The following is a 22,715-nucleotide window of genomic DNA, read 5'->3' as shown; positions in this document are numbered from 1 at the left end:
GTACGCACCTTCCAGTTGTAGACTAAGTTCCCGGTTGCGCCGGGCAGGAGCGATGACGAAATAGATGGCTCGAAGTCACCCCTGCAAGAGCGCCATGCTCTCGACACTGTCCACTGATAACAAGCAGCAGAGTTTAGCGGGCCCCATCGTAACATCATGCAGCGCTGGATGACAAGCGTCATTGACAGTTCTATTGCACCACAATGATAGGCGTGTCGTTCAAAGGCATCTGCACGTCGGCGCCTATCGGTTCGCTCTCCCCCGCTGGAAGCCTCAGGCATCAAAGTGGGGGTAGCTTCAGCGTTCAGGAACACATCAAACCTCCGCCACCAAACAAGCATTTCTTCATGCGGATCTGATTGATACTATCTCGACTTAGATCAAACCCAAGAAGCCAAAACTTTTCTGGACAAAAAGCAGCATCATAGCATCTACAGACCGGCACCTCGGAAGCTCTTGGACCCTTTTCCGCCGTCATAGCATCTCCGCAGATTCTGAAACACGCCCACCATGGCGGATGCAGAGTTGGAAGAGGTTGGTTCGCAGCTTACCCCGCAGTGACAAAAAAAAAAAACGAACAGCAGCGTGTTTGAAACCACCGAAGCGGAGAAATACTAAGACATTCGGGTCCTGCGCAGATTAGAAGAGCCCGTCTCGCACAGTTACAGCAGCAGGCGGGCCGGGGAGGGCCTGGCGGTGGTGAGGGTTCAAGCCAGGAGGAACAAAGACGGTAAGTGTTTAGAGTTGCTGAGCTGGCCCTCGAAGAAGTTGGAGAATGCTTCATGCCTATATTTATGGTTTCTTTCCTTTCTTCTTCTTTCTTTTCCACTTGAAACTGCGCCGTGCGTTGAATATGGTCAACGCCGTTGGTGCGGGGCAAATTGTCATCCTCGGTCGTCTGGCGTGTTATCGGATCTCGCGTGACAGGTGCTGACCAATTTTCTTCTTCTGATCAGGCAAGCCGAAGGTATGCAAACTCTCCAGCATCTAAGAGCGCATGGATAGCGCCAAACGAGTTTCAACAGAAACTGACCTTTCTCCATAGCTGAGCGACGTTCTGCCATTCTCTCTCAGATTCTTGAACCTGCCGCCGCGGACCGTCTGGGTCGGATACGCCTCGTAAAAGAGTCGCGCGCCACAGATATCGAGAACCGTCTCATCATGATGGCCCAGACCGGGCAACTGCGACAAAAGGTGACAGAGGACCAGCTGAAAGAGCTGCTTGGGGCAGTTGCGGAGAACCATCGCAAAGAGGAGGAGGAGCACAAGATTGTGATCAACCGGCGAAAGGGTGGCTGGGATGATGACGACGACCTTTTGGATTTGTAGCATTCGCGGCCCTTATTTTTATCTTTACTTTCTTTTTTCAACTAAAATCTGGGTTTGCATATAGGCATGTATATTTTATGAGTTGAGATGTGCTTTATGAATATCAAACCGCACCTTACGCAATCGGAGTGTGATCTTGTTGATCATGATTCAGGTATATCAGTCATTGGAGGAGGCGTTTTGTATATACTGTACTGTACATGTTTTTGGATTTCAGAGTGCGAATTGTCCACCATTATCGAGGGTCAAAAAAAAAGGAAACGCGTTATTCCAGACCCATTCCTAATAATACAAATACGTGAAGTTGGCTTTGCAAGCCATCGAGTTCGTCTACTTGAAGTCTTCAGGCCGCGTTCTGCGCCTGTCTCTCCTTTTCCCTCTTCTGCTGTTGCCGGATCATCCGGCGTATCTCTCGCAGGTCTGGTGGCCTCTCGATACCCAATTCGGCCCGCAGCTCGTCGACATCCCGCTCCAGCTGCTCTTCCCAGTAGACATTGATGAGCTCCTCGCTGTTCAAGCCGCTGCGCACCGCCCACGGCAGGTGCAGTGAGAAGAACCGCTCGCGCTCGGCGGGCTTCAACCGCACGACAGCGAACAGGCTCAGCGCCGTCATTGGGATCAGCGTATTCAGGAATTCGAACGCTTTCAGCGCCAGTTCGCCTTCCACCATCGTCGGAAGACCGGTTATCGCGTGGTAGAAATCATGGCATTCGCGGTATCGCTGCATGACGTACGCGCACTCCTCATCGTCGATGTACTGCACTCTGTTGCGAGTATCTGGCGAGACGCCCTCCCGGTCCAGCCAGGCCGCGTATGTGCGGCCCACCGTGTTCTCGGGGAGCGAGCGCAGGTAGGGCAGTGAGAGAGTCTCCGAAGTAATACGGGGCCGGTCCCGAAGGATACGCCGACCAGTGGGATTGGCCAGCATAGCATCACGAAGACGGTAGATAAAGTAGGGGGTTGCGGTGGCTTCACCCAGGGCGGCAATGAGATCTGAGTGGGTCAAATGCAGGGATTAGCAGGATGCCAACATGTAAAAAAAAAAACAAGGAATAAAAAATCCTACCGCCTCTCCGAGGATTCAACAACGATCCCACCGCAGAGCCCACGGCCAGGGCGCCGCGCTCGACAAAGGTCAGAGGGACATGACCCGGATAGTTCGGCGGCGGGCGGTTCAAGACGGAGAATGCGCGCAAGGCAATGGAAGCGCTCAATGGAGGAGGAGGATGATGGAAGCCCGTTGCTCGAACAGCGAGCGCGCTCGCTCCATGCCTCACAAGCGCCGGCATCATCGATCAATGTCTGGATGGAAATGAAAGGTGTGCATGACGCTGCAATGCGAGCAGCGTGACTGATAACGGATGGTCCAGCTCCGATGGACTCCGTACACTGACTGGATCACTGGGCTCCATGAGGCCGGATTTCTGTCCCCGGTTTAGCGTGCCTGCCTATTTGGGAATAGTGCCATCAGTCGATATCATGTCCACTGTATAAATCTCATGGTGGCCCTGCGAATTTTATCAATGTTCTCCATTATCCTGATTTATTTTTCTTGATTCTATATTTCTCCACACTATTGTTAGTCTTTCACCTACTCTATCCCTTTTTTTTTGCTGTGGCTTTTTGGTTTTTCCTAATCCTGCTTCTATCAGCATTATTTACTAGGATTCTAACATATAACTGTATTTCCTATTTCTTAATTGGAAGACCCTGCCATATAAATTAGTGGGTGCGATTGTGCATTATGACCTGATTATTCCTTAACCTGTCCCCTTAGCTGGCACATTTCGCCGTCGAATTCTCCGCCCAGTGAGCGATGTGTTCTCAGTACTGCTCATTCTTGGCGGCGATGTTGTGGCCAGAGCGCTCGCCCAAGTCTCTGGTTCACCCGTGACGCCGATGGCTTTCTCGTTTGGTGTGTTTCAGCCAAATGCGTATTTTAGAAGACGAATGTTGATGTACTGTACCTACCTATCTAGGATGGGTCGCCTACGCCGTTACCACCGTCGTGTCCGCCGTCGGCGAAAACAGATTGATGCCGCTACCGGACTGTGATTGGATTTACATGATAGGATTCGCCACGAGTATTGTCCAGCTCGGTATTGCGGCCATCCCGTGCGGTGTGTACGGCGACTGGGGAATTTTGCTGGTCACTGCCAGTGGGATTGTGCTGTCTTTCGCTACTGGCGCCCTCGCGCAGTGGAAGCGTGAGAAATGGGCATGTCGCCACAACACCGAAAAAACGGTGGTTCTGACCAAAGGCAACGGCAGTCAGCATGCAATTGTGATCATTGGTGACAACAAGGGTCTCGATTTTGAGGACCTGGCTACCGGTCCTGTCACTCTGGGTAATTCTGCGTCGTCTCAGACTAGGTTTGCTTTAATCGTGCTCGCGGCGCTGTGGATCTTGCTCCTTATCACCGCCGCAAGCCTGCACCAAAACACTTGGTTCCTGCTTGCAGTGGGTGGGATAGGAATGCTCCAGAACATCTTCGTCGCAGGCGCCAGGCGGACCCCGAAAGACTTCGGCGTGCCATTGGTCTTTGAAGCTGTCATAGCGGAACCTAAAGTCATGGACACGCTGTTCGCAGTTGAGAAGGCGTATCCCCGTGTGGGGAGGAGTATGAGAGAGACGTTTTTTCCAGCATCATTGCACCCGAAAGAGAAGGAGAGGTGGGAGGAGTTTGAGATGGTCGCCGATGCTTTGGATGAGTCGATGAAGAGTGATGGGGAGAGAAATGGTAACATTAATGCGAAAGCTAGTGATAAGCAATCGCATATGCAAGAAGCGTACACCGAGAAAGATGGGCCAGAATAATACCCAGGAAAAAAAAAACGCTCAAGGTGTGAAGATATACAAGTTTGATATGGTATCCATTGGTGTCGTAGCAAATTGTCATTGATGATGTCTTTACTCTGTGCCTCTAAAAGTGCTGGCGACCAAATTGCTAACCCTCCATCTTCTTCAACCTTGACACGCAGAGTTCTTGGGTAGAAGCTGGCTGATATGATTGATAAGACTCCCTTTTCGTATTCCTTCTCGGCTTCACGTGGCTCGGCGGAGCACGTGCCGGGGCCTGCTGCAGCTTAGGGCTTAACCCCGCCATTCTGGACTCTTCGAGTTCCGACCTGGCCTGGTAATATGAACAGTTGATGTTGGAAAGAGAGGCTGAGAGATGACATCTGGCCGCGGTTTGGCCTGCGAAGAAGAATGAAACAACGAATCTACAAGGAGAAATAGGTTTACTGCCATTCGATCCTTCTAATCACTTAGATACCCCACCATTTCATATTTCTGTACCTACAATGGCTGTTTTCTTCGTTTCCGGATCCAAGAATTATTACGAACTTGCAGAAAGAAAGTAAGCAGTCGAGATGGCAACTGATAACTTGCCTGGAGAAGAGCATGCTGCGTTCATGCGGTGGGCGATTTCTCAAGGCGTCGAAATCAACGGTGTCGCACCCGCAAGGTTCCCGGGACGGGGTATAGGAATGGTGGCTTTGAGGACAATCGAAGTACGAGAATTGACCATTGACCTGTTGGAGTTTGGCATTCGTGGACACTGATTTGAGACCCTACGAAAAGGAGGACGAGATCATGGTGGCAGTTCCCCGGGAGGCAATGTTGACTATTGACTGCATCCCTCCGTCTTTTGTCAACAAATTCTTAAATGGCATCTCGGTCCATGGGCTCATTGCTGCATTCCTCACGCATGGTGACCCTGAGCTCCTGAAGAAGTATGACCTTTGGCGAGCTGTATGGCCTAGTCGTCAAGACTTTGAGGAGGGAATGCCCATCCTATGGCCAGAGAGACTCCGAGTGTCAAATTCCAAGTTCCAGAGCAATTCATCAAACCCGATAGCTTTGCCCCCTTCAGCTTCAGGGCTGTGGAATTCCATCCGGAAGAAGCCCGTCGAGCACGAGTATGAAACCAAGCACCAGAATCTCCTCGCGCAACAAGAGAAGAGACTGCAGGATGCCTGGAGAAGCGTTACTGCTGTCTTTCCGGATACCGACTGGGAGACATACTCGTATTACTGGCTGATTGTGAACACGAGAAGTTTCTACTACCTCATGCCAGGAGAAGAACCGCCGGAAGACTCAAATGATGCAATGGCATTGGTGCCGTTTGCAGACTACTTCAACCATACGGATGATGCAGTCAGTAATGACTCTTAAGAGTTTCCCTATTATCACACCAACATCTGACGTTCTTTCTTTTCCAGCAATGTGATGTGAACTTTGATGGAGAGAGATATACCTTCAAAGCTACTCGACGCTACGGTACTTTCTTGTGTACCATACACATATGTGGGGATTTCGGCTGACAGAATGAGTGATCTAGAAAAAGGGGAAGAGATATACATGAGTTACGGACCTCATCCTAACGATTTCCTCTTGATTGAATGTGAGCTCTCGACTCTCTTGGACTGTTTTAAGCTGAGCGATATGAATTAACAGAAGATGTAGACGGCTTCTTCCTGGACGAAAACGAGTCAGATGCGATCTATTTGGACGATATCATCTTCCGGGATCTGACCACATCAGAGAAAGAGGAGCTGAGACTCCATCAGTATTACGGGTATGTACTGTATAGCGAGGTTTTTTGCGTAACTGCTTTCTCCCTCATGATATGAAAACTTCCCATCTTGTCATTGAAGTCATCATCATCCGCACCTCTCACCTTGATACTCATGAGACAACATCCTTGCCAATTTTTTCCCCTTCTCTGGTTTCTTTCTATATTTTCCTTTCGTTACACGTTCTGTTTCTAATCTAGCCATCCTGTTCTACAGAAACTACCAAGTTACGAGCTCCACCGGCCCATGCTTCCGCACCGAAGTCGCCGCCTGCTTGAAATACATGTCGCGGAGGGACTGGGCGAAACTACGTCCTGGGATGGGGTCATTCCATTCCCAACCCAAAGAAGACGAACGCGGTCATCCGTCGCTGGATAGGGACATATGTGAAGGAGGCTGACGTGACCATTGACATCTTGGAGAAAATGCTTGAGAAGGAGGATGATGATAAGGTTAAGACGAAAGTCAACACGTTGATACGACGGTGGAAGCAGATTAAACGGCTGTGCGAGCAAGCTACGACGAATATGAGGGATGATGCTACGGACTAATTAGGGAGGTAGGCCTTGTATGTCATATTTTTTTTCCTATTCTCTGCCGTCTTCTGGCGAGAGTGGGAGATGAGTTTATTGCCAGGCTACCACTAAATTGGGTGTGGTTTTAAATAAAATTCACCGTTTTAAAAAGGAAAAAAGAAAATGAAACGCTGTACAGTGACCTAAAAGTACAGGGAAAAGTGAAAAAAAAAAGATCCTGATCCGATCAATCCTCCTCCTCCAGATGCGACAGATCCAGCGGAATAGCCCCGGCATTTCTCTGTGTCAGAATGTCACTTTTTCCAATGACCATCTGCATGATCAGGTAGTTCAACGCACACCTGATCCCCAATTCCTCCCCTCGGCGAACGATGTACCCGTTCATGTACTCAATCTCCGTCTTTTGGCCCCGCCGGACATCCTGGAGCATCGAACTGGTGTTCTTTGCCGTCTTGTTGGCCAGATGCACCGCCATATTTCGCAATCGTTCCGGCGAAAAGCGGGAGTTGATACCCGGAACACCCTGCAACTCAGGCAGGGCGCAGATTACGGTAGAGATCTCGATGAGGAGCAGACGCATCACGCGGGTGATGTTGTAGTTGTAGAGGAGTTCGCCGTTCTCGCAGTCGAGAAGCACAGTGAGGGGGTTGATCACGCAGTTCATGGCCAACTTCTCCAGCTGGTACTGGAGTAATGCTGTCGGCGTCTCTGCGACGGCCACAAGGGGCGGCGTGAGAGTCAATGTTCGGAGGAGATATTTTGTGGATGGCGCCCAATCCTCATCCTTCTCTTCGCCGGCTTTGAGACGACCCCCCGCCGGCAGAGGACTGAGAATGGTTGTCCCCACCCCTGTGTGAGAGACCCGGAAAGGTTCCTGTCGTGCTAGACCATGTGAAATAAGACCCATCATGTAATGAGGCCGTCGGTGCGGGTCTGGGAAAACCTTCTCATTGAGCTCCTCAACCGTTCCCATGCCGTTCTGGAGTAGAAGCACGGTCGATTCTGGCGTCAGACGGTGGCTGACGGATTTCAGAGCCGTCACCGTCTGCTGGGCCTTGACCGCCACGATCAAACATTCAATCTTCTCATCGTCTTCCTGAGACTGACGCAAGTCCTCGTGAACATCCTCGATATGAAGCTTCCCATCGGCATCGACCACATCATCATGCGCTTCGCCGTTTGGCTTCCAATACGGTAACGAGTACCACGTCCGGTCGTTCAGAACGTTGATATCGAAGCCCGTCTTTATATCGTCGAGCCCGTTCGTGTTGATAGACAGGCATCTTTTTCTTGCCAGCCAATCCGCATAAAGTCCCGGGTTATGTAGAAGGAGCGTAATTGGGGGTGGGGATTTTCGAGCCGCCAGTGAATGTGCCACAAAGGTACCGACGTTTCCCAATCCTAAAATATGAATTCGACCAGACAGGCGACGCTTGTCCGTTTCCCTTGATATCTCTTCGACATCTTGCATCCACGTTCTCCGACTCGGCCCGCTCGAGAAGCATCGGCATGTGGCCCAGCGGCCAACGTCGGGGCTAGGAGCGTGACATGTTTGCGGTGCGGACTGGAATATCAGTCCAATCCGCAATAGCGGACGGTGCAATAGTTTGCCAGACACTTTGAAAGATTGAATGATGAATCCCCCAGAAAAGCTGTATAAAACCTTCAGGACGGATGAGGGCTGAGTATTGGCCTCAGGCTCTCATTATGAGCAGCCAATGAGACTCCTGGAGAGCTCAGGAACAAAATAGCATGGGATGATGGGGCAGAAAATGTGATTGGTCCTTCTTTTCAGTCACAGCCGTAGAAGGGGCAATGTTGACGCTTGTCGTGTGCTGTGTATTTACCTGCGATAATACTTTCACGACTGACGTAAGTTGATTCCAACCGCGAACTCCGCCAAACTACCCACTCACCGCCTGCGGGCAAAATCCGTCAGAAAAAAAGTTCGCGGCACAGCGCGTTCTTGCTATTTCTCCACACAACCAATGTACGATGGAGGTTGCTGACCTGATGCCGCTTGTTGAGCGGCTTGAGGACAATGTCGATGACCTGGAGGAGGTTTTGCAGCCCCTCTTGGAGAGATCCCTGGCCGATACGTCAAGCAAACTACCGCTGCTTGACAAAGCCAAACTGCACGTGCTCCTCACGTACACCTTGGAGTCTCTGCTTTTTTGTATGTGATCACAGCTTGATTTCTTTCCTGAGGACTTTTGTTGCTAATACACTAATAGGCTACTTGCGTCTCCATGGTGTCAATGCTAGAGAGCACGCCGTGTTTAGGGAACTAACTAGAGTGAGGCAATACTTCGAGAAGATCAAAGCATTAGAGACGGAGCCTGAGAAACGGACCATGACTCTGGATAAACAGGCTGCCGGTCGTTTTATCAAACATGGCCTTGTAAGTTGACATCAGTTCTGCTCATGATAGTCTTTAAATTGTTAATTCTCGCCCAGGCTGGAAACGATAAACACGATCTAGAGCGCGCCGAAAAAGAAGCAAAGGAAAAGGCAATGGCCCAGATGCGAGCGGCGATGTTAGCCAAGAAAAGCGCGACCAATACACAAGAACGTCAAGAGCAAAAATCATCTGAGAGTAGTTCTGACTCCGACTCCGACTCTGACTCGAGCTCCGATTCTGAGTCGGCGAGCAATTCTGATGATAGCGAAGAAGCAACAGCGCATGGCGAACGAGCAACGAAACAAGCTGAGCCATCTATACCTCATAAATCCGCAAAAGCAAAGGCCAAGGAAAGACGGGAACAGGCCAAAGCTGAAAAAGCACTACGAAAGCTCAAACAGCAAGCTCAGGGCGCGCAGGGCGCGCAGACGGAATCTAAAGACGAGGCCAAGAAGGCGCGAAAGATGAAGAAGGAGAAGAAGAAAGCTAAGAAGAAGAAGAAGAAGCTTCAAGCCGCAAAGGAGAAAAGAGCAGCCGGATGACCACCCCTAGTCGTTGGCCGTTTTTCACCATCTCTGCCTTCTAATGCCATTATGGCTTTTGGAAACTCCCGTAGTAGGAGTCTCGAATCCTTCGCTGTCGTTCGCTGACGGTCTTTCTTCTAATGCTGTATATTTACGGTTCATGATGTTCCAGTTCTTCATTCTTCATATGACGTTCAAATGCGTTGGCGGCTAAGTGGCGTTTGGGGAAAGGAGTTACATGTTTAGTGTCTACTTCTGGGTTGTTATCAATAGCAGAGGAAAAAAGATTGGGAACGGGTTTTCCTCTTATCCATCATTATACTTTTGAGTCATTCTGACTGCCTGATTTCGATGGCTTTGATAGTTTATGCCAGATGATTCCCAAGCGACATATCTGATTGGGAATTTTTCTGTACTGACCTTCACATCACACTTTACTTCACACATAGATAAAATACAAAGAATAGATTTATCGAGAACCTTCTTCTTAGGATTTTACTAGATCTTATGGGATGAATCATATCATAACAGATCGCATGTTCTGTCCATAGCTGGAACTATCCTTAAAGCCGGGAGGGTTCGCGGCCCCGACCAATCAGCACGGCCGTCTGCGGCATTCGCCTCGCCTCGGTCCAACCCGGAGGCGCATCGGGGCTTTGCGAGCCAAACTCCGACTTTCGAGCTTCTTCTCTCCAATGACTGGCCTACTTTTACTACTTCAACTTCTCATCGAGACCATCTCACACTCTTTCTCTCTTCCAACGATCAATCCCCTCGCTGCGCTACGTGCACTATCCGATCGCATCTGAATCGCATCTGTCTTTTCCATCGCTGAAAAAAACAACCACATTTTCATCTAAAATGCCTCGTCAACGCCGTGGTGCCGCCACCCCAGCGAGCGCTCCTACCAGACCAACTGCTGCTCCCGCCAAACCCGCTGCTCCTCAGACGCAACACCAGCAGCCTCACTCGACTGCTGCTCACCCTCCTGCGCCGGCTGCCCAGCCGCAGGCGCCTCCTGCGGCTCCTGCTCAGCAGCAGAGCTCTGGCCCCGGCCTGTTCGCCCAGATGGCTTCGACCGCTGCGTAAGTGCGCCCGTTTTCTATTTCAGTCTCGATGTGGAGGATGAAGGATGTGCCTCGAGCTTTGAATCGGCAACGACAAAAGAATCTGTATTTTCGCCACATACGCATATTCAGCTTGAGGGCACCGGATATACTCGACATCGGCTTAGTTGGAATGGGAACATAAGCTGACAAAACGTACAGTGGTGTCGCAGTTGGTTCCTCCATCGGCCACGCCATCGGCAGCCTCTTCACTGGTGGCTCCAGCAGCGCCCCTGCTGAGACTCAACAGGCTCCTGCTCCCCAGGCTCAGCCTATGGACAGCAACCTCTACCAGAGCAACGCCTGGGAGAACTCTGCCTGTGAGACGGATGTGCGAAACTTCCGCAAGTGCATGGATGACAACCAGGGCAACCTGACCATTTGTGGATGGTACCTGGACCAGCTGGTATGTTGAACAATGTTTCTCCCTTCTTTCGACAGGAAGTAATGGATGCTAACAACGCCCGAAAATACAGAAAGCTTGCCAGGCGGCTGCCAAGCAGTACTAAGCTGTTTCCATCCATCCATCCATCTTATCTGTCTGTCTCTGATTTCGTTTATTACAATAAAATGGCGGGAACTCTGATCTGAATTCTTTCAATTCAAGCGCCTCCTAACCTGGAACCTTTCTTTGGGTTTTGGGTAATGGAAATGGATCATGTCTTATTTACACCATCCATTTGATTTGCATTTGCATGTCATGTGATCGATGAGACCCATCATGTACCAATTATTTTTTGTTGTAAATTTAGCAAGCAAGCAACCTGGTTGCTGTTGACGCATGTGATTCGCTCCTACTACATCACGCGTCTCCTCTCTAAATACAAGCTATAAGACAAGAAAAGAGAAAGAAAGGAACAAAAGTGACAGAATAGAAAAAAAAGAAGAAAAACAGATAATACAGAGATACTCCTCTCATATTTGACCTCCCCCTTTTATAAGCGTATGAATGGACGATTCAACTTGTCGGTAGTTTTACAGCAAAGAAAGGAAGTACGAGGAATACATATCAGTAATACGCCAGAGAAATACGAGGACTAGCAGGGTAGCAACGACGCCGCCGCCCTTCTAGATAGAAGGTTAGGTAGATAATGTATGATTACGTCAGGGTCAATCGTTCTTCCGATCATCGTCTCTTCGAGGCTCGAAATTGAGCTGTTTTAGGAGTTAGTAAACAGATGAAAGATGATGGATAGAGAAGGGAGAAGGAAAAGGGGTAATTACCTGATTCCCATTGTAGAATTGGTTGTTGTCATGCTCTTCCCTCTGGTCTCTCAATGTCCGGATGTTGATCCCTCGCGATGACGCAGCAGCGGGTCGGGGTGGTTTGGTGTTGTTTACGAGTTGTTGAGAGCTGTTGTTATTATTACTACTACTGACAGGAGTGTTACTGCTGCTTGCTGCAGAAGTTGTGCCTGCTGGGCCGTATCCAAGAAATGACCCAACCAGCCCTGCTACCGTCCCAACGACAGCGGAAACGAGACTGTACCCCGCGGAGATGGCCCGGACAGGGAGGCTGGAGCTGGAAGAAGATGAGTAGGCCTCAGTGTAGGAGTGCACGGGAACCATGACGAGGTTGGCAGTCGGGCCCAGGCCCAGCTCTTCCAGCGTCCGCTCTTCCTCGGCGACAGAGATCGTATGGCTGGGAAGAGGCGTCAGCACATGTTTGAGGGTGTACGGCTGGTTGCCATCGGACCGCTGCTCGTCGAGCCAAGGACGCACGTCGCCGCGGACAGTGGCCGAAGGAGGGAAACTCGTTCGCACGGAGCTGCCGTCGAACAGTCGGACTTGGAGACGGTATTGTTGCGGTTTGGCCGGAGACGACCCAGACGCTTGTGTCACTCCATGAGTAGCCCTAGCCTTCTCTTCAGCCTCTCTGCGCTTCCGCTCCTCCCTGTCTTGCTTGATCTGGTTGCGGATTCGTTCCCGTTCCTCCTTTCGCTGCTGCTCCAGCTTCCGTTGTTGCTCCCTCCACTCCTGCAGATCTCGCTTTGACCGATCTGCGACGGACTCAGACTCCTGAGATGCTTCCACTGGTCGTTTCCCGGCACGGATACTTTCTCTATTCCTCCTTTCTGTGTCTTGCGCTTGTGGTCGCGTATGGCGGTCTGGCTGAGCTGGTGGGTTGGACGCAGGCGGAACGTTCGAGGTGTCTGCAGGAGGACTGGTCGTGTTTGCTGCCGCATTCTGAGGTGTCGACTGGACTGGAGCTGTCGGATTAGATGTGTTCGGTACGAGTACAGCCTTCAGACGTTTCTGAAAGTCATCCTTCGGAGTGCCCGCAATAATATACTCCTGGATCATCCCATTTCTACCGCAGCCTGTTAGTTGTCATATGACCATAGAGAGAAATTGACGGTTAATCATACTTTATCACCACTACCGTTGGAAATGTATTAATCGGACAAATGGACGTCAGGAAGCCAGCTTCCTGGGTGCCTGCTGTCAACCGAAGAGTAACGGCATTGTCTTTGACTAGTTGAGCGATCTGTTGAATCGGTTGGCTTGTCTTGTCCCGGATACACTCTCAATAAGACGCAGAGGCGACTCATACCTCATCATCAAAATATTCCTTCTCCCACTGAGCACTTTCCTGAGCATCGTCTGTCGGGGCATCATCCTGCGTTAGAGCGATATTGTACAGAGCGGGGCCTCGATTAAGTACGAACCTCGAACGAAGCAAATCACGGACTTTGCTTCCTGGACAGCAAGCGTAATACCGCTCTGGAGATCCCCTTCGTAAAACATCATGAAGACCTCATTTTCATGTGAAACAATCTGGCATGGGCGTGTGGTTGATGACAGCAGAGCATCCGCCTGGGCTCCGCGGCGCATGTGAACTGCAGCTATCGTGCACGGGCCACACCTTCTTTCCGTTCTCCGGAGCGTGAATTCTGCGCGGTTGCAAATTATTATTGTTAGGGATTCCCTCAATGGCTCACAATCGCCCTGTAATGCTCCCGAGTCTGTGGTAATAAACAGTCTCTGCCACTCGTTTCATGCTTCCTCACTTTCCAGCTATCAGTTCGACATGAATTCTCCATTTTCCGGTCTCTATAGGGCCGCGTCCGCCTTCTCGCGGTCATCACGGCTTCTGCGGAATACACCTCGATCTTCACCCATTCCCGACTCAGTATGCGCGAAATGTCGCAGACAGCAGATACGCTTCAATAGCGGCCGACAACTAGCAGACGACCCCCAATGGGTTTCACCCATCGACCAGCCCGCGCAGATTGTGCGCGTAGGGAAAAGGCATGGACCCGGCTTGATCATTCTGGGTACGCACTTGGCAAAATTACCCCAAATTATCCGGCCTACTTTCGTTCGATTATCCCAGTATAGTGGCTAATTATTATCAATCGAATAGCACTGATCCCGGTTACTGCATTCATCTTGGGCACCTGGCAAGTGCAGCGTCTGGACTGGAAGACCAAATTGATCGCAAAACTCGAGGATCGGCTTGTGCGCCCTCCCCTTCCGCTCCCTCCCAAAATCGATCCGGACGTAATATCGGAATTTGACTACCGTCGTGTTTACGCCAAAGGCCATTTCCGGCATGATCAGGAGATGCTTATCGGCCCGCGCATGCACGAGGGCGAGGAAGGGTTCATGGTGATCACACCACTGGAGAGAGGTCAAGGGGAAAGTACGGTGCTTGTCAACAGAGGCTGGATCTCTAGGAAGCTACAGGACCAAAAGGACAGACCTCTTGGCGTGCCAAAGGGTGAGGTCGTCGTCGAGGGCTTGTTGCGGGAACCGATGAAGAAGAATATGTTCACTCCAGAAAACAAGCCCGAAGAAGGAAAATTCTACTTCCCAGATGTGAACCAGATGGCAGAACTAACTGGGAGCCAACCCGTCTTGATTGAAGAGACAATGGGTGGGTCTTCTTGATTCTTAGAATACATGCGATTGAGCTGATCGAATGCTGTAGTACCCGATTTGGTGGAGACTTACGACCGACAGGAGAAAGGGATACCTATCGGTCGCCCTCCCAAAGTCAACTTGAGAAACAACCACCTCCAGTACATCTTTACCTGGTACGTTGTGCAACGCAGTCGATTTACCTATGCCCCATCAGCATGATTCATAGACCTGAATTAATTGTTACTCACACTGTGACCAGGTACGGGCTGTCACTGGCGACATCAGTCATGCTATGGATGGTTGTCCGGAAGCGTCCGAACGAGGCGCTTCGAAGAGTCAGGCAAAGTAGACAGTGGTAGTGCGTATATATGTATATCATGGTGCATTCCAACTCCATTTAGCGACATTCACAGACTTAAGACTTAGGGATGTAGGCGTTAAGGGGGCAATGAAAGTCGCATATCCTGCAACAGTTCCTTTGGGAGATGTTTTTGAGCTAGGGAGAATACAGTGTTTGAGCTGTTAATGTGCCGTTGCCTGTTGCAACTGCTTAGCAAAAAGGCTTTGATGGGGATTCGGGGGTTCTGACCTTCGCATCAGGGTCATCACATCACTTTCGTCGATGGTCTTGCGCCCTGCATGCTTGGCGTACGTTGCAAGGTCTTCACTTGCTTGTTCAAAGAACCATTCCGATGCCTGCTCGATGGCAGCCAGTGCCTCTTTGCTGATCTTTGTTTTGGCTCCCGAGCCGGTCCTGGCGAATCGCATGGCCAACCTTTTCACTACTCCGGAAGGGAGGTTCGGAACTGGGATACCATGTCGTGAAAGCTTCTTCTGCTTTCGACCCACTGGGAGAGGTTCATCCCGTAGCCCGCCTCCAATGATTCCAGGAGTTCCAGCGTCTGATACTTGATCGGGGACGTCAACGTCGAGCCCAAAGTCCCCAGCAGCCGCAGCGTCATCATCAGATGATGGGAAGCCAGCGTCGGGTTGCGCATCGGCCGTGTTGAGCATGAAGTCCTCGTCATCATTGGCGAGCGCGAGGTCAGGTTCAGCCGCGCCTTGACCACTGGGAGATGGGAAATTGAATTCCAGATTAAACCGTCCGAGATCCTCGGTTTCTCCTCTTGAACTTTATCAGCGCGATTAGTCTAGGTAGTAGCAATGTCTTTACGTACCCTGCGTCGAAAGCCCCTTGGCCAAGAGTCGTATCATCCTGTGCCTCCTCATCGTTGCCCTGCTGTAGTGTCGTAACATCACCAGTTTCCGAGGCACCATCAAGCCTGCTCAAGTCACCAAAATTCTCGCTCAGTCTGACGTCCCCGAAGCTCATTCTCGATAGTCTTGCTCGATCTTGTTCACTCATTGCTCTCCGTGGATATTCGACAGATCTCTGTGTGATATCTTCCTCATCGAATGCCAAGGAGAGCCGGGGGGGCGGTTCAGGGCTGCCCTCCTCGATCTCTCCAGTGTCCTCGTCGATTGGAAGCGAGAGACGTGGCCGCTCCGGAACAGGTTCATTATCGAGCTCGTCAATCTCATCTCTTTTCGGTGGTGGGGGTTCCTCTTCAGGAGACGAACTGATCGGCTTCGATATGGGAGCCAGTGCTATTCAAGATGTTAAGGTCAGTCGCAATGTCCTGCGTCGTTCCCAGCGGATCGAATGACCGGAACAGCATTGAGTAGTCACCTTTCCCGAGATTTTTCAATATGTCAAATGGTGTCTCCCTCTGCACGCGACCACTTCGCCGTCGGTCTCGTCCAGGAGTGTTGGCAGCTCGTCGCTGAATAGCCCGAAGTCCAAAGGGGGTCGAAGGCGCTCCTCCACGAGGTGTCCGCCTGGCTGCTGAACGAATGGCAGTGGGAGTTAGTGTCGTAAAGCGGCCGGGAGTGACCGGATCTCTAGGCATAGCTGCCAGCTGCTGGATTCAATCGGTCAGCCAGTTCATCAGGTAAAATTGTTCTCGTTACTTACTGTTGTAACCGTTGTGTCTCGATCACCACCCCCTCCACTGCCCGGCGGCGAGGGCCTGTCGCTGGATTTAGGGGTCGACATTGGGACGCGAAACAATTGCTTCAAAGCAAGCGAATAATGAACGTGTGGGTGTATACGACAGGAAACATAAGTCCGAGACCCACGTCGCCAGTACGCCTCGTGGGGTGATTGATGTGACTTCATTCAAAACAGTGTTTAGCTTCCAAGGCACGCGCTGCGGGTGGAGCTGCTAGGCGTTGCCGGAAACGGTAATGCGCCTATCGATAAGATATGATGACTAAGCAGATGCTCAAAATTTCTTGACCATTGAAACAGCGTAACATAGGCTATCAAAGTAACCTGAATATTTGCCCTCTCAAATTCTGGAGGATTTTTAAACATGGCCGAAAAGCCTTCGGCACCATCTTCTACACTGCCCGCCAAAAAGGCGAACAAAAAGCGGAAGAGACAGGAAGTGGAGGAGTCTTCCAAGTCTGAAGCCGCGTCGACAGACAAGACGACCAATGATGCTGAAGGACCAAGCGCGAAGAAGAGAAAGCGCAATAAGGACAAATACAATAAGAATAAGGATAAGAAGAAGAACAAGCAGAAGCAGAAGCCCAAGCAGAGGCCGAAGCAGAAACCAGAGGAGGTAGTCGTGAAAGAGCGAGAAGGAAAAGACGGCATCGACGAGTCGATCAGCAAGATGGATGGTCGCTTGTTGGCGGATCATGTTATGCAAAAGGCCAAGAGACATAACAAAGACTTGACGGCGGTAGAGTTGAATGATCTGAGTGTTCCAGGTGAGTCATGTTTGTTTATTAGAAATGATTTAGCTATATTGTGTTCCGGCAGTGGAATAGAAAACTAACTGGCGGGCTATAGAGCAAGCATTCCTTGATACTACATCATTCGAATCACGGACTCTGGCTCAATTGCCAGCTTTTCTGAAAGCATTCAGTCCCGAGCAAGGTGCCGGTTTGTCGAAGGCTTCTGAAGAGAAAGGGTGTCCGCATACGCTTGTCGTGACTTCGGCAGGCCTTCGAGCAGCCGACCTTGTGCGGTAAGTGGTTCATTTTTTCGATACAGTCTGATGGACTTGTTTTGTCCTCTTCTTTCTTTACTGTCATTATCCCCGTCAAATTTCGTCACTGACAATTCCCAGCGCACTACAGTCATTCCAAAACAAGGAAGCCATTGTCGCCAAACTGTTTGCTAAGCACATCAAACTCGACGAAGCCAAGCAATTTCTTAAACGGGCTCGAGTCAACATCGGAGTTGGAACTCCTATGCGAATAATCGATTTGATCGAGTCAGGTGAGCCATTCTTTGTGTTTGTCTAGCACTAACATTTCTATGCATATATGCACATATGAACTGTTCATTTCACGGAAGATTTTCATATGGCTAACCTAGATCTTTTTCATTTTTCATTCTCCAGGAACCCTCAAAACGCAGGAGCTGGAACGCATCGTCATTGACGGGTCCCATATCGACCAGAAGAAGCGCGGCATCTTTGACATGAAAGAGACGCACTTCCCGTTGCTGCAACTTCTGACACGACCGGAATTCCGGGAACGGTACGGCGTTACGAAAGGGAAAGGCTTGAAGATCCTTGTTTTCTGATTGAAGGTTACAAGTTTATGATTGTTCGCATCTAGAAGGTCTTTTTGTTGTTGAACTGGTCATGAAGCGCCTGCCCGTGTATGATTTTCTTTTCCTTTTTTTTTTGGTCACGTATCATCAATTACTGTACACCAAGTTTCAAACGTGAGGTTATTTCCAGTAGGACTGTGACTAAAGTGCATAAAGTCATCTGCTGCTCGACCTGATATATCTTGTAGAGTGACATTGTCGTTACTGTTTAAATAGAATAGAGAAAGAACGAATGAAAACGATCTAAATGAGCCATTAGAACAGACATAACACAAGCATTAGTCATGGCTGTTAGATCCTGTCATGAATTGCTTATCTAAAAAAGCCGGGGAAAAGGAAGTTTCCAAGTCTGCTTGCGCCAGCTGAGCGGAGCTAAGAATCAACCTTTTCAGATCGAATCCTTACTTCTGGAGTCTGGATTGTGCAGCACGAGAGACTACTCCACTCTCGCCAATTCATCCCCAAAGAGGCAGCATTCGAGTCATAAACCCTGCTAGCGTCTGCAGAGGATCCGGTGCTTCGGACACGACCCGCCGTGCAACACCCCCTCACGCTGCCACCAATGGCCCGCCCGGTTCGCTGCAGCCCGGTGGAGCGAGGCCGTCTGTCGGGTCCGGCAAGGTGAACCGAATGCAGGATGGTAGCGAGCTTTCCAAGGATCAGTCTCTGGCAAGAAACTCAATTCTCTCTCTCCTGTTCTCCCTTTTCTTCGCTGTCTGGGTGCTGCTCTTGGGCGGGCTGACCCACGTCAATGATATGACACTGGCGTCTTCCACGCTCGAGACGGCTACCGTCTCTCCTCCATCGCTCGACTGTCCGCCTCTGAGATTATCACAAAGTGTACAGCAATCGCATGCTATTGCTGAAGCCGATACCGTCCGACCACGTGCAAAGCGGCATTCTGACGGAAGTGGCAAGTCTCTGGGAAATCGCTCGCGTCCCTTGCAGCAGCCCAGCCCGCCAAAGGGCGTCAAGCGTGCCAGAATGGACGCCCCTGATTCCCCACCAAAAGTTGATGAGCCTCTCCAAGTAGATGTAGGTATCCTTCTGAGTAACTGTTTCTACGGGGAGTATGTTGACCGCCTTGTATAGAGCGACGTCAGCGACGGCACTTCTACCCTCAATGAACGGTCGACTATCGTCTCCTCCATAAGAAACTACACCTACGAGAATGGTCGTCGGTACCATTCTTACCGCGCCGGCCAATACTTGCTTCCCAACGACGACCGTGAGCAGGATCGCCTAGATCTGGGGCACCACATTTTCAAACTGATACTCGATGGGGAACTATTTCGGGCGCCCATCGAACCACGATGTGTGCTCGACATTGGTACGGGGACAGGCCTATGGGCAATCGACCTGGCAGATGAGTATCCCGATGCAGAGGTGATAGGCATAGACTTGAGTCCCATCCAGCCGTCTTGGGTACCCCCGAATTGCCGGTTTGAAGTCGATGATGCGGAAAGCGAGTGGCTATTTGCTCAACGTGGGGCCTTTGACTTCATCCATGGGAGAGCCATGTCGGGGTCAATTGGCGACTGGCAAAAACTATTCAATCAGGCCTACGATCATTTGCGGCCGGGGGGCTGGCTGGAACTGCAGGAGTATGAGACACAGGCGACTTCAGATGACGACACCATCGATCAGGCCGTCCATTTGAAGTTGTGGCAGGATAAGATCAACGAGGCCAGTCAGATCTTTGGCAAGCCGTTCATGGCCTGTACGTCACACAAACAACGCATGCTGGACGCAGGGTTCGTCGATGTGACCCAAGATACATACAAGGTAGGCAAGTTCCGGCGAGAAGCAAGGTATCGAATCTCAGGCTGACCTACGGCCGCGTAGGTTCCCATGGGCACGTGGCCTAAAAACAGAAAGTTGAAGGAGCTGGGCCGGTTCCAGCTCCTTCAGATGATCGAGGCCGTGGAGCCGTTCTCTCTGGCAGTCTTCACACGCATATTGAAGTGGACGCCGGAAGCGACGCGCGAGCTGATGGAACGGGTCAAAGCGGACCTGTGCAATCCACGGCTGCATCTCTATTCTCGGTTCCACTTTATTTATGGGAGGAAACCGGAGAAACAATAGCATTGCATTCTTCATTCGTCTATGCATATTCGATTATGGCACGGGACGGGTGTTCCTTTGTCGACAGGCGTTCTTGGAAGAGGTCGTTTTGGTGGTAAACGGGGCATTGGGCGGCAATTGGGCTTGCATAATGCTTGCATAAATACTTGCGTTCTCTGCATGGCTTCCATAAATACTTGGGTAGATATTTCTGTTCTAGACACTGTATATAGGGCTATCGCGATTGATATGTCGCGATTGAGGAATGTGTATGGATGAATCCTGGTAGCTTACTACGACAATGCAAGAGTACAGTAGCTGGATAAAGTGAAAAAAAAAGAAGGAACGTCTGACCAAAGCTAGGAAATCATATAAAGAAATAAATTTTTTTATATTTTATCAGAATTTTAGCAAAATAAAAACATACAACAGCATTTGTATGTCTTGGCTATTCTGAATCTTTGAGGGAAAAAAAAAAGAAAGAAAAAAAAAGGAAAAGGAAAAGAAAAGAATCGCCGCATGATATGTATGTTATATTCAACTATGCTATTGAATTGCGTCGTCGGGTTGGACGTTTTGTTACACAAGAAGGGATATATATATATCCAATGGAAGTATGGAGTAGTTTTTCGATGTTGCTCAGAAATAATAATATAAACGGCTTTCATGTTTTTGTTTTCATCAGGCATTTCGGTCGAGAGAATCTAAATCTCATGGCCAATGCACCGCAGAAACTTTATCCTGCACCCTGTCCCGGACAATGTCCAGATGCTTTCCTCCCACATCCTCAACCACGATCAAACCTTAACTCGGGCGAAAGCTTGGATGAGAGCTGAAGGAATGAGCGAGGACTTTGCCTTTTTTTTTTAGACAATATCTTCGCGTCTCTTTCAAGAACAGCAGCTCGAATAGCTCAGTTGGTAGAGCGCTTGACTAGTAATCAAGAGGTCTGGAGTTCGAGTCTCCATTTGAGCAGCGTGTTCTTTTTTACTTAGCTTTTTTTTTTGTGGGCCAATTTGTTGGATATTCATAAATCTTAATCGAGCCGCCATTCGAGCATGAACCTTTTTTTTCTTAACTTTTTTTGGGACACTTCGAAGAGACCATAGGTTGCTACATTCGGCAAAATTTTTCAGGAACAGCTCGAATAGCTCAGTTGGTAGAGCGCGTGACTAGTAATCACGAGGTCTGGAGTTCGAGTCTCCATTCGAGCAGTTCTCTTTCTTTTTTTTCTTCCTGGCTTATTTTTGGGCATCGTAACTTTTTTAATTTCAAGAGAACGGCTCAAATACTTCTTGTTGGTAGAATGACTATTATGGACTATGTATGCATCATGAGCTCTCCGATGTGACGGTGCTTAGGCAGATTAGTCGGGCGAAACCAACTAAAATCGGCAGTCACATGACCAGAGTCAACGCCAGGTGGTCTGTGCACTAGCTGCTGCCGGCCATACCTATCAACGCGCCTCATGTAGATATTCGATTTTCTTCCTTTTTCCTCCGTAGGTTCGAATATTATTTTTGATTGCAAGGTAGCCGGAATCATGTGCATTAAGGCGATGAGAGATTGCCGAAAAAAAAAGAGCGAGATTTTGGATGGGTAAATTAAGTAAAAACATACAACAGCTGGGATTCGCTGGTGGTCACCCACCCAACTACTAACCAGCCGGCGTGTGGCTTAAGTACGGCTGAGCGGACGGGAAGCCCTGTTTTCCACACCCTATGGTCGTATGTGCTAGATAGCATCTGATTAAGGGATTATATGGAGAGAGTTATGATGGTCAACGGGATATATATATGACCATACTTGCTTTGTCGCTCTGAGGATGGTCGGCGTTTGTCAAGAATTTTGACGGAATGAACGCTGGCGTGTACGTAGTATGTGTAGAGTACCTCGATTAGGTAGACCTTCGTGACTGGATTCAGAGATCGCCTATCGGATGCGAACCTTGGGTATGGGGAACTACGGAGTCCCCACACTAGAGAGGCAGCCGCCTCACCGCCTACCATTCGGCTGGCAGAATCCAAGCAAAATTTCCCTTTCAAAAAAAGAGAAGCCAAAAATTCCACTCACCGCCATCATCTTCCTGTCAAGTACTCGACTGGAGGGCAGTCGATCTTACGACAGAGCTTTAATATTATTGTTCTTATTCGGTGTTTATTAGGGACTTTTGTTTTTACTTTTTAGTTTTGCTCACTGTTGCTGTCTTATTCAAATCTCCTTCAATTCATTGATTCAGTTACTTAAGAAGCAGACAAGCTGAGAGAAAATGGGCGACAAGAAACGCAAGCGTTCACAAAACCCTGCCGAGGATGCTGATGACATCGTCGAACAGCAGCAGCCTGAAGGCAAGAAGTCGAAGCGGAGTGACAAGCAGAAGAAGTCGAAATCGAAGGAGGAAAAATCGCTAAACAACGAGGAGACCGTTGCAGCGCCGCCGGTGCAGGATGAATCCGCTACTGCTAACGGGGAGGACGATGAAAAGAAGCGACGGAAGAAGGAGAAGAAGGCAAAGAAGGAGCGCAAGAATAAGGATGAGGACGAGGGCAAGGACAAGGACGGCGACACGGAAATGGTAGACGACACTGCTGCTGCTGCTGCTACGGAAGAAGATGGGAAAGCAGAAACCAAGGCCGATGGAGATGGCGAAGCGCCGTCTGCTGATGCAACTGCCGA

General features: G+C 49.8%; 12 protein-coding genes across 12 annotated transcripts; 8 read left to right on the top strand and 4 right to left on the bottom strand.

The window, feature by feature from the left end:
- Positions 1-510: 510 nt before the first annotated feature.
- T310_9255 (DsDNA-binding protein PDCD5) lies at positions 511-1,329 on the top strand (the record flags this gene model as incomplete). Its single annotated transcript, XM_013468236.1, has 4 exons — positions 511-534; positions 639-730; positions 957-967; positions 1,046-1,329. 4 exons carry the CDS (start codon positions 511-513, stop codon positions 1,327-1,329), a joined length of 411 nt encoding a protein of 136 aa, XP_013323690.1.
- A 343-nt stretch (positions 1,330-1,672) lies between these two features.
- T310_9254 (Ubiquinone biosynthesis protein coq4, mitochondrial Precursor) lies at positions 1,673-2,618 on the bottom strand (the record flags this gene model as incomplete). Its single annotated transcript, XM_013468235.1, has 2 exons — positions 1,673-2,322; positions 2,396-2,618. The coding sequence occupies 2 exons, from the start codon at positions 2,616-2,618 to the stop codon at positions 1,673-1,675; spliced, it is 873 nt and encodes a 290-aa protein (XP_013323689.1).
- A 610-nt stretch (positions 2,619-3,228) lies between these two features.
- On the top strand, positions 3,229-4,147 carry T310_9253 (uncharacterized protein; the record flags this gene model as incomplete). The annotated part of the gene is made up of 2 exons (XM_013468234.1): positions 3,229-3,244; positions 3,309-4,147. The coding sequence occupies 2 exons, from the start codon at positions 3,229-3,231 to the stop codon at positions 4,145-4,147; spliced, it is 855 nt and encodes a 284-aa protein (XP_013323688.1).
- Positions 4,148-4,635: 488 nt separating this feature from the next.
- Positions 4,636-5,509, top strand: T310_9252 (uncharacterized protein; the record flags this gene model as incomplete). Its single annotated transcript, XM_013468233.1, has 2 exons — positions 4,636-4,691; positions 4,876-5,509. The coding sequence occupies 2 exons, from the start codon at positions 4,636-4,638 to the stop codon at positions 5,507-5,509; spliced, it is 690 nt and encodes a 229-aa protein (XP_013323687.1).
- Positions 5,510-6,672: 1,163 nt separating this feature from the next.
- On the bottom strand, positions 6,673-7,917 carry T310_9251 (2-dehydropantoate 2-reductase; the record flags this gene model as incomplete). The annotated part of the gene is made up of 1 exon (XM_013468232.1): positions 6,673-7,917. The coding sequence occupies one exon, from the start codon at positions 7,915-7,917 to the stop codon at positions 6,673-6,675; it is 1,245 nt and encodes a 414-aa protein (XP_013323686.1).
- A 524-nt stretch (positions 7,918-8,441) lies between these two features.
- Positions 8,442-9,389, top strand: T310_9250 (Exosome-associated protein; the record flags this gene model as incomplete). The annotated part of the gene is made up of 3 exons (XM_013468231.1): positions 8,442-8,622; positions 8,681-8,847; positions 8,904-9,389. The coding sequence occupies 3 exons, from the start codon at positions 8,442-8,444 to the stop codon at positions 9,387-9,389; spliced, it is 834 nt and encodes a 277-aa protein (XP_013323685.1).
- An 843-nt stretch (positions 9,390-10,232) lies between these two features.
- T310_9249 (CHCH domain containing protein) lies at positions 10,233-10,986 on the top strand (the record flags this gene model as incomplete). The annotated part of the gene is made up of 3 exons (XM_013468230.1): positions 10,233-10,456; positions 10,640-10,883; positions 10,954-10,986. The coding sequence occupies 3 exons, from the start codon at positions 10,233-10,235 to the stop codon at positions 10,984-10,986; spliced, it is 501 nt and encodes a 166-aa protein (XP_013323684.1).
- A 601-nt stretch (positions 10,987-11,587) lies between these two features.
- Positions 11,588-13,225, bottom strand: T310_9248 (UBX domain-containing protein; the record flags this gene model as incomplete). Its single annotated transcript, XM_013468229.1, has 5 exons — positions 11,588-11,632; positions 11,702-12,788; positions 12,847-12,965; positions 13,032-13,081; positions 13,147-13,225. 5 exons carry the CDS (start codon positions 13,223-13,225, stop codon positions 11,588-11,590), a joined length of 1,380 nt encoding a protein of 459 aa, XP_013323683.1.
- A 283-nt stretch (positions 13,226-13,508) lies between these two features.
- T310_9247 (COX1 assembly protein Shy1) lies at positions 13,509-14,371 on the top strand (the record flags this gene model as incomplete). Its single annotated transcript, XM_013468228.1, has 2 exons — positions 13,509-13,755; positions 13,845-14,371. The coding sequence occupies 2 exons, from the start codon at positions 13,509-13,511 to the stop codon at positions 14,369-14,371; spliced, it is 774 nt and encodes a 257-aa protein (XP_013323682.1).
- A 348-nt stretch (positions 14,372-14,719) lies between these two features.
- T310_9246 (uncharacterized protein) lies at positions 14,720-16,400 on the bottom strand (the record flags this gene model as incomplete). The annotated part of the gene is made up of 5 exons (XM_013468227.1): positions 14,720-14,840; positions 14,934-15,470; positions 15,523-15,952; positions 16,035-16,263; positions 16,320-16,400. 5 exons carry the CDS (start codon positions 16,398-16,400, stop codon positions 14,720-14,722), a joined length of 1,398 nt encoding a protein of 465 aa, XP_013323681.1.
- A 625-nt stretch (positions 16,401-17,025) lies between these two features.
- On the top strand, positions 17,026-20,158 carry T310_9245 (uncharacterized protein; the record flags this gene model as incomplete). Its single annotated transcript, XM_013468226.1, has 7 exons — positions 17,026-17,122; positions 17,205-17,382; positions 17,485-17,636; positions 17,761-17,899; positions 18,368-19,010; positions 19,068-19,695; positions 19,878-20,158. 7 exons carry the CDS (start codon positions 17,026-17,028, stop codon positions 20,156-20,158), a joined length of 2,118 nt encoding a protein of 705 aa, XP_013323680.1.
- Positions 20,159-22,308: 2,150 nt separating this feature from the next.
- T310_9244 (uncharacterized protein) lies at positions 22,309-22,715 on the top strand (the record flags this gene model as incomplete). The annotated part of the gene is made up of 1 exon (XM_013468225.1): positions 22,309-22,715. A coding segment is annotated over one exon (407 nt), but the record flags the coding sequence as incomplete, so codon positions are not given.

This window comes from Rasamsonia emersonii, assembly GCF_000968595.1.
Source record: "Rasamsonia emersonii CBS 393.64 chromosome Unknown ctg1118621762051, whole genome shotgun sequence".
Classification (NCBI taxonomy): Eukaryota; Fungi; Ascomycota; class Eurotiomycetes; order Eurotiales; family Trichocomaceae; genus Rasamsonia; species Rasamsonia emersonii.
Note: the sequence above shows the minus strand (reverse complement) of the source record. Positions and strands in the feature narration are given on the sequence as shown.